At 48.0% G+C, this 8,882-nt stretch overlaps 1 protein-coding gene across 2 annotated transcripts; it reads right to left on the bottom strand.

Annotated features, from left to right (window-relative positions):
• Positions 1-319: 319 nt before the first annotated feature.
• LOC117851252 (uncharacterized) lies at positions 320-2,889 on the bottom strand. Of its 2 annotated transcripts, none has more exons than XM_034733034.2 (2): positions 2,455-2,889; positions 320-603 (listed from the first exon to the last, which is right to left on the bottom strand). In XM_034733034.2, the coding sequence occupies exon 1, from the start codon at positions 2,818-2,820 to the stop codon at positions 2,458-2,460; it is 363 nt and encodes a 120-aa protein (XP_034588925.1). In that variant the 5' UTR covers positions 2,821-2,889; the 3' UTR covers positions 320-603; positions 2,455-2,457. The 2 variants fall into 2 exon arrangements, with proteins under 2 accessions (XP_034588925.1, XP_034588924.1); XM_034733033.2 differs by having other exon boundaries at positions 320-592; positions 2,455-2,885.
• Positions 2,890-8,882: the final 5,993 nt, after the last annotated feature.

Raw genomic sequence — 8,882 nt, forward strand, 5'->3', positions numbered from 1 at the left:
ATTGTACGTTATCGCCAGAAATTTATGCATCAGAATGTAAGGAGTCTCAAAACTTGAGTTGCTACCAAAAAGGCATGCAATGGTGAACTCAACACACTTTTCCGTTGTCATACACCTAACGGAATTTTCATGCACCCACAAGGTGCAGAAAAAAGGGGAAATAAAATAATCTGATGAAACGTCGAAGAACGAAACATCCAACCTTCGCCAATCTATCCTATCAACAAAAATTAATCCTCTTCAAACAATGCCGATGGCTGAACAAAAACATTATCTTTGTCATAAACAAAGATTCGCAAATGAATTCCATCCAAGCAAATGAACAAGGAAACGGTAATTCAACTCTTTTAAGATTTCAATTCAGCGACATCTAGTTCGTGTATTTACAAGATCTTTGAAAGCCTCACTTAAAGCATGGTTACACCGCTTATTTTGAAAACATACAACAGCAGAGGAGCAGAAAGCAGATCACTGCCCTCAAACAAGTGCATAGAGCGCAACTCCATCCCACGATATCCCTTTTGGCTTGAAGTGTCTCTCTTCACCATTAACAATCTATTTGAACTCCACACAAGTTGAAGGAATGGATTATCTGCAAGGCACCTTTATCAAAGATAATCAACTGAAAATTGAAATTTTGCCAGAGAAGCTGAAGTGGCAGAACCAGGAACATAACTCATCTAGTTTGTGTTCTGTGCTTTAGCATTGCAAATTTCTAAAACTATCAGAAATACCTCTGAACGTCACCCAAGACTCCATACTTAGTTACTTGTTTGATGGTGTTGAAAATGAGTCATTACAATTCAATGATCAATAAACAACAATATTACCAAATACACAGGAAAGAGGTAGAAAAGGCTCCACAATTGTGTAGAAATTTATGAAATGGCTGCAGGTTCTCCAACAACCAGTGATAAAGTTTGCTAGGTCAGCATTATTCATGACTACTGCCTGGTTACTGCTTAACAATATTATAGATTTAACACTGGCCTTTAACAGGCACCTGGAATGGTAGTACTACAGCAAAACTTCAAACATTCACAACTAAAGTTAAATCCCAGCAGGGATATGAATGCTAATATCACAATAATGCTAAATAATTTATACAACAACCATCGCAATCAGCAGAAAACTTAGGCAGCACAAAATTAGCATTTCATTTGTCAAAAAACACGAGCAACAGTTAGCAGGCAATTTTAGAAATCATCCTAAAATCAATAACTTTCTACAATGGATATATAAAATGCAATATGATGAAACATGAGTGGTTCAATTACTATCTTGCTTTCAAGTGAGCTGAAATACAGAGCTACAAAACTTCACACTTTCTAAAAGACATTCGAAAATCAATATTCTTGAAAAGAAATTAATCACAAAACTATCCTTACAATTAGATTCTCAAAGAAACTATATCTTTTGAAAAACTTAAATGGTAATTGTAAAAGAAAACAGTATACTCTTCAAACTAAATAAACTCAGCATCTATTTCAACTCGATGAAGATTATCCAAGGAGAAAGTTGAAACCTCCATAAACCTAAAATGAAATTGTAAGTAATATCGACCTAATAAAATGGTCTTCAAAAGAAAACAGACATTAATCAAGCCATTCTCCCACATTATGCTTCATTGGAAATGTTACCTCATAATTACTTCAATTAAAACAAGTAATTCATAAGCAACCGTATTTCATTATGCAAATGTGTTTTCTGAGTGTTCCGCCATTGCCATATTATTCATGACTTGTCTCACTCAACCTTCTTGATGACACTAGAGTACTCATGACTTGTCCCACAGTATGTCTGTTCCCATGTCAATTTTTCTTTTAAACAATTTTGTTCATCTGTTCATGTGCTTGCTTGTGTGTCTCGCTGGCTTGGGCCAAAACCAGGAAGCAAGGAACCTACGACAACATCAACTGATTCTAATCGCCCACGTGACATATAATAGCACCAGAACCGCCCTGTTAAGGCCTTGTTCGGTTAATCCTCTTCCCAGGGGGATTGAGGGGGATTGGAGGGGATCTAGGGGGATTTTGACTTGTAGGGGATTTAATCCCTCCCAATCCCCTCCAATCTTCTCCAATCACCTTCAAACCGAACAAGACCTAATGCAATTCTAGAAGCACAACTCTCCAAAATTTACATAAAAACCTTCAAGGCAAGACAGCACTCTACCTGGTCAACTACTTGGGAAATTATCGAGTGTCTGAAACCTTGAAATCCTCATTTGGCCCATTTAATGATACAAACAAGACCCGAATCTTGAACATCTAGTCCGGATAGAAATAATCTAACAGCACACACTGAAACCCTAAAAGCTCAGCAATTTTGTTCTTCACTAAACCAATCTTACAGAGACTAATTTCCACACGAGACATCTGTTCTTCCTAATAGATGATAAAAAACCAACGAATAGGTCAAGAAGCATAACAACACGGAATCAGGTGATCTCACCAGTCACCCCTCCTCCTTGGCGACGGAATTTGCGTTGGTGTCGTGTGGCTCGGCACGGGAAGGGAGCGGGTTGGAGCCCTTGACGAGCCACCCGAGGGCGAAGAAGGCGGCACCGGCGAGGATGGCGGTGCCCCAGGCGTGGGAGTACCAGCGGCTGTACTGCCGCACGGCGAACCGCCATTGGTCCCGCAGAGTCGCCGCGTCGGGGACCGCGGCTTCCGGGGGGTTAGGGTATCCAGCGCCCCCAGCGTGCGCCCCGCCGGCGCCAGGCAAGCGGGGTCGGGCGCCTCCGCCCTCCGCCGCCTGAGATTGCGGCGGCGACGGCGGCGGCGGCGACGTGGTGGGCTTCTCCTGGTGGTTCGCCATTCCGGCCTGACTGACGGACCGCCGCTCTCCCGCTTAGCTAGTGTACATGGGCCAGCCTGGCCTGTTTCTGGGCCGAGGCAGAAACTACTAGCCTGACCTGACCTGCTGAGCATTTTTTCGGGCCGGGCCGGACCGAAAAAGGCCAGTTTGCCCAAAATTTGCGGGAAACCTATGTAGGCCTGCTAATAGAGCGGGTTTGAAATGGGTTTTAGGGGGCGGGTTGTGACGCGGTGCGTGTTTGAACGGGTCAAAATGATTCTTAGGGGTGTTTGGCAGTACTCCCTTTCAGAAAAAATAGCTCCATTCACTAACTCCACAAAATTGCCTGCCAAACACGTCCAGCTCCGTAAACTCTAGCTCCAGAAAAAACGTGAAGCTAGCGGTCAGATCCACGTTTTTCCTAGAGTACCTCAGTGGGTGCTCCAAAAATATCACGTTCAGATTTTCTCATGGAGTTGGGGGTTATTTACCCACCTTTGCTACTCGTTACATAGCGTATCGGTTCGTTTCTAATTTTTTTGTCCACTCCCCGTCGCCGTTTTCCACCCCTGACCACTGGACCACGCCGCCCCAGCCCGCCCCCACCCGCCGGCCCCCGCTGGTCCACCCCCGCTCGCTAACACCGCGCTAGCCGTGCTGCCCCAGCCGGCCGCGGAATCACCACCCCCGCCCGTCGGCCACGCCGCCCGTGCTCGCGTCGGTCGCGCGGCCCTTCCCCTACCTCCGGCCGTCGCCAGACCCAATGATGCACCTGCCGCCACCAGCTCAGGCCGCGCCGCCGCCACGCTGGTCGTTCCTCCGGTGGCCGTCGATGAGGAGAGGAGCGTGCGATGTCATTGTCGGCAGAGGCCGGAGCCAGCGAGGCGGGCACAGGAGGAGAACGGAGGGGGGAGCGTCGTCGGTAGGCATCGAGAGGCTGGCCGCCGCGAGGATCCCGACGCCCGTGCGCGCTGTCATGGCATGGTGGCGGAAGAAGCTGGTCAACCCGACACGCCGCGCGTGGGCCAAGCATCGAAGAGGAAGAGGAAGTGGAGAGGAGAGGAGAAAATAGAAGAGTATGACATGTGGACCTATTCACAAAGGACAAAATAGACTATTCACAACAAGTCCTTACGTTTCTGGAGCTGGAGCACTACAATCTGCCAAACACGTACAACAGCTCCATATTTTTTTGGAGTTGGTGGAGTGGAACTAGTTTTTGTGAGGTAGAGTGCTATCAAACACCCCCTATCTAATGGGTCAGGGCGGGTTGAGTATATGGCAAATGCGGGTTGGGGTGGGTTGGAAGTGGTTCATTTCTCTTTAGGTTTGACGCGGGGTCCACATATAAGTCTAGCTGCACCACTTTGCAGAAAGTAGCGAGCTATCAAACTGAGTCATCTGTAACAAATTTTAGTCAATTTCTCTAACCCCTTAAGGTGTGAATGCGAGGTTTTAGTTTTAGGGTCTAGCTCTTGATGCAAGCCCACATATAAGTCCAACCGTACTATTTTGCACAAAATAGTGGGCTATCAAATTAAGTCATCTGTAACATCCGTAAAAATCACCAACTTAAATCACCCGCTAAAATTTGTTTTCAAAATCTTTTTACCGTTGAGCTCCCGAAAATCCCATCTTCCCAGCGATTTCGTCGTCCCGGCACCCAAAGCCGTCAACCATCCTTTTTATCCATTTTATCCTCTCTGCAAATTTCGCCGCGGGCCAGTCGACAAACCGCCGCACGTGCTCCGACCGTTTCCCACAATCACCGTCGATTCTCCCTTTCTTTTTCTCTTTTTTCCTATTCCATTTTCTCTTTTCTTTTTCTTCCTTCTCTTTCTTTCTTTCTTTCTTTCTTCTTCCTTTCTTCTTCTTCCTTCCTCCTTTCTTCTTTCTCCTTCCTGGCCGCATGCGCCTGCTCCCTCCCTGCCGTACTGCCCAAGCCCTAGCGCCACTTCCTCTGGCCGGGCCCTCTCCCTGGCGTGCGCTCCGAGGCCCCCTCCTCCATCGGCTCCTACCGCGCGCGCGCCTGACGCCTCCACCCCCTCTCTCTGGCGTGCCCCTAGGGCCCTCCTGCCGCACAGCGCCGCCTGCCCGCGTAACACGCCCGGTGCCGGTGCTGGCGCACCGGCTCGCCATGACGTCGCTCGCCCGTCCCCCACCACCCAGCTCGCGACCGCTAAGCCCCGCCGGCCTTCCCCCCCCCCCCATACGTCGCCGGCCCCTACCCGCGCCGCCCGTTGCGCCAGCCCCGGCCCCCACACCGTCGGCTGCACCCCACCTCTGCCGCCGGCTATAAAAGGGCCAACACCTCGGCCTCTCTCGCCACCCTCTCCTCGCTCCCTCCCGCGCCAAGGCGCCATCGCCCTGCTCCTGCGCGCCGCCAAGCAGACCGCCGCCGCCTCCTATCCACCGTTAGCCGCTCCCTTCCCATCATCGAATCCCCAAGGTAAGGGGCAAAACGGGTTCCCCTCATCCTCCTTTACCTCTCCCGCCACTCGGCTCGCCGCCGACGAGGCCCGGCCGGCCGGCCGGCCGCCGCTAGCCATCTCGTCCCCCACTCTCTGTTCCTGAACCAAGGAAGAAGAAGAGAAAAACACCCCCAATTTTGATCTAACCCCCTGCTATCCCCTATTCACGAAATAGCCCTCCCACCTCTCTCATACTCTTTTCACAGTACAGCCCTTCCACCTTCCGAAAATGTTTACAAACAAGTCCTTGGTTCTCGCAGTTTAGTCCTAAAACTTGTTTTAAGCCCCTACATACACGGTTATCTCGTCATTTCATGCGCCAAACTTCTTCCAATTAATCCTAAATTCGACCATGGCATCCTCCAATATACTTCCGCCGAGTCATCTCCAAATTTCATGAAAATACTCATTCCTTCTATTTTCCATTCGCATTCTCTGTTCGAAGCTCAACGGGTAAAACTTTAATTTTCTTTTATTTATTGTGTGCCCAATTGTGTGTGCCGTAGATCATGGAGTACCCGAGGAGGAGCACAAGGAGGAGTTTGACCGCGAGCCTGAGCCCGAGGACCAGCACCGTGAGCAAGAACTCCCGGCCAACTATGAGGACGGCAAGTCCAATCTCATCCTTTGATGCATATTTATCCCAATTTTTTAAATACAACCTATTGGCCTATTTTATAAAATTGTATATTGTTTTACTGCTGAAACACGGTTGGATAGCCACCCCTTAATTGCTATGAACATTCCTTGATTGTCCTATAATTATCTCTAAATATGATTTGCTCTATTTGGATGATAATTACTCCTAGAATGCTTAGACCTTGTTACTCAATTCAATCATGATTGCAATGGTTTATTTAAAGAATAAATGTATGAGTGTTTTCAAATCGGAAAAATGGGTTTTCAAAAATAAAGGAAAGAAATGCTTAGATGAGATGTATGGGTGTTTCTTGTGTGAAATGCCAATAAGATTAGGCTTATACCTTTGTGGTTGAGCAAGGCTGGGAGATATCCATCTTGTCACAGTTAAAGATCAAGTTGATGTTCCATCTTGCCTAACACACTATCGTGCAACCACTCGACCGTTGTGTGGGCGGCGGCTTAGCATAAATCCCACTAGCTAGTCTGTTAGCCATCAGGAGAGCTGGTGAGCAACGGGAGACCATGGAGAAGGACTAAAAACTTTGTGAACTTAGATCCCAGTTAAGACCTCGTTGGAAGGTCGTTAACCCCTTGGTTGCTTCTGTGTTGGCTAGTCAGTCTTAGCGAAGGTGGGTAATGGCTTTGTTAGGATCTGCACCGACACTAAGGTGATCGTGCTGCGGTACCCTACTTGTGGGTAAAGTGTACAACCTCTGTAGAGTTAAAACCTATCCGGGTAGCCGTGTCCATGGTATTGGATGAGTTACAGCTTGGACACATAACTAATGTTTGGGTGATGGATGGTTTTCAATGGTGTGAGTTGAATTTTGGAAGGTGTCCGGCAGTTGTGCTGTGAGCTATTGTGGATGGGGAGTCCAGTAGCATTAAAATTTGGATCCTTTGTATAGGATCAACCCCTATTATTGATTCGGTTACTATTGACGCCAGATTTTGACACGTATGGAATCGGTGTCAAAAAAGGGAAAAAGATTAGCCGATGTGGCAAGTCAAAAAGGTCACGATTGGGAATCGACCGATTGGTGCTACAGTTGGAGATCGGTCGATTGGTGTTGCAGTGTTTGGCAGACGGATTTGGTAGAAATCGGCCGATTAAGAGGATGGAGCAATTGGGCCAATGTGGGCTTAAAGTGAATTGAGAAGAGAAGATAAAAGGGGGATTGGCCCGCAGGAGCACAACAACCAACTCCGATACGAGTTGTACTTGTAAAAATTCATTTTCGTTTAAAATTAGAGATAGAATCCTAGTCGGTTAAGAAATTGGTTTTAACAGGCTATAAATAGCCATCTTTAGAGATCTGTAAACAACATCAAATCAATACAACAATCTACTATTTCCTCGCACTTTACTTTCAAGTTGGCGACTTCGCCAGTACTTTTCTTCTTTTACGAGTTCGTGCGGGTTGGCAGGGCTGCATCGACGCGATCTCCAGCCGATTCTGTAAGTTTCGTTTATCGAGTAATATCTAAGCTTTAACTTCGGGCGCATCGTTGTTGTTTCGTTTGGATTTATTCACCAGTTATCGATATTTACTAGAATTCTAGGTTTTACCTGTCGTTCTAGTTTTATCACCAGTTATCTAGCTTGAAATTAGAGCTTTCAACTTATTTATCTTTATTGCTTATCTATCGCTTTTGTATAGCCGATTAGATCTATTTCAAGTGTTGCTCCTGTAGCGTTGTCTAGTTTACTCCAGTAGTTTTCTTCACAAACGTTACATAGTTGTCGGCTGTACCATAGCCGATTACCTTGTTATAGCAAATCGGTCGATTCGTTGATAAGCTTCCTCGAGATCGGAACCCTAGCCGATCGCAGCCCCTGGAATTTGACACGTTTTCTCCTTGCCAATCAATAGGTCAGATTGGCTGGCACGCTGCGTGAACTGCACCAGGGCGATTACCCGAACAGGAGCTAAGCAGATTCTCCCAGGTTGTGTGTCCGACGCTAAAGAGTCAATCGACTAACTTTTAGCGCCAACACACTTTTGGCACGTCCGGTGGGACCACTCCAACCTCTACCATGTCAAAGGCTGCCGAAATCTTTGAAGATAACGTCATCGAGGTGATGGAAGCAGACCTCAAGGACGACTAGAAGGAAGAGCTGGAAAGGCAAATAGCACAATATCGGAAGACATGCCTGCAATCTTTCAGTCATACCAGGAGCGGGGAGACTGTCAAGAAAGCTCCTTTTCCAACTCCCCGCCAGATTACAATCGCCGAGGACTCGGGCAAGATGTCCAAGATGGTTCAACAGTCTGTCTATCAGGATTTCATCAATCAATGCCCGGTGATAACTAACACGGTATACAATGCCATCATCAGCTCCCTGGCCAATGGCGTGTCTCAAGGATACCAGGGGCCGACGTACGCCTTACCTATCACAGCCCCGGTCAGGAGTTTTCCAAGCACATCCCACTCGGCTCCTCAGCCGATCCAAGCTCAACATGGAGGACCTGGCGCTCCTTCGCCACCAGTGCATCCAGGATACAACGGTGCACCGTACCTCCAGTCACAAGCACCACCTCAATCCGTTCAGATTTCCTCCGTGCAATCATCACCATTAAATTCAGTGCGTTGGGGGGCACCATCAGCGACGACCGTCCAAGATCAATCAGCCGGTTATGGAGGCTCTCCCACCCAGGCACCATTCCAATCGGCCGTTCGGCCGACAATCCCGCAACATCAACCGGCCACATCTGAAGTTGGCAGGGGGGCAGATACTGCTGAGGCACTCCGGGTGCTACGCCGATTATACTATATGACGAAGCGGCCGGTTCGCTAAGATACCAGACGCCGACCACGCAGCCGGCCACATCACCGCAGAACCCGCCACACGCTTTCATTCATCACCCAGTCATCCTTTCACCGATCTACCAACACATGCTGGCTCCCCAGCCAGTAGTTCATCAACAACAAGTAGACTGGACGGCAAGGATAGCAGAGGTGATTCAA

Source organism: Setaria viridis, chromosome 4, assembly GCF_005286985.2.
Source record: "Setaria viridis chromosome 4, Setaria_viridis_v4.0, whole genome shotgun sequence".
NCBI classification, from domain to species: Eukaryota; Viridiplantae; Streptophyta; class Magnoliopsida; order Poales; family Poaceae; genus Setaria; species Setaria viridis.

Excerpts from the sequence above, each read along its gene's own strand:
- LOC117851252 (XM_034733034.2), bottom strand. The coding sequence starts at position 2,820 with ATGGCGAACCACCAGGAGAAGCCCACCACGTCGCCGCCGCCGCCGTCG.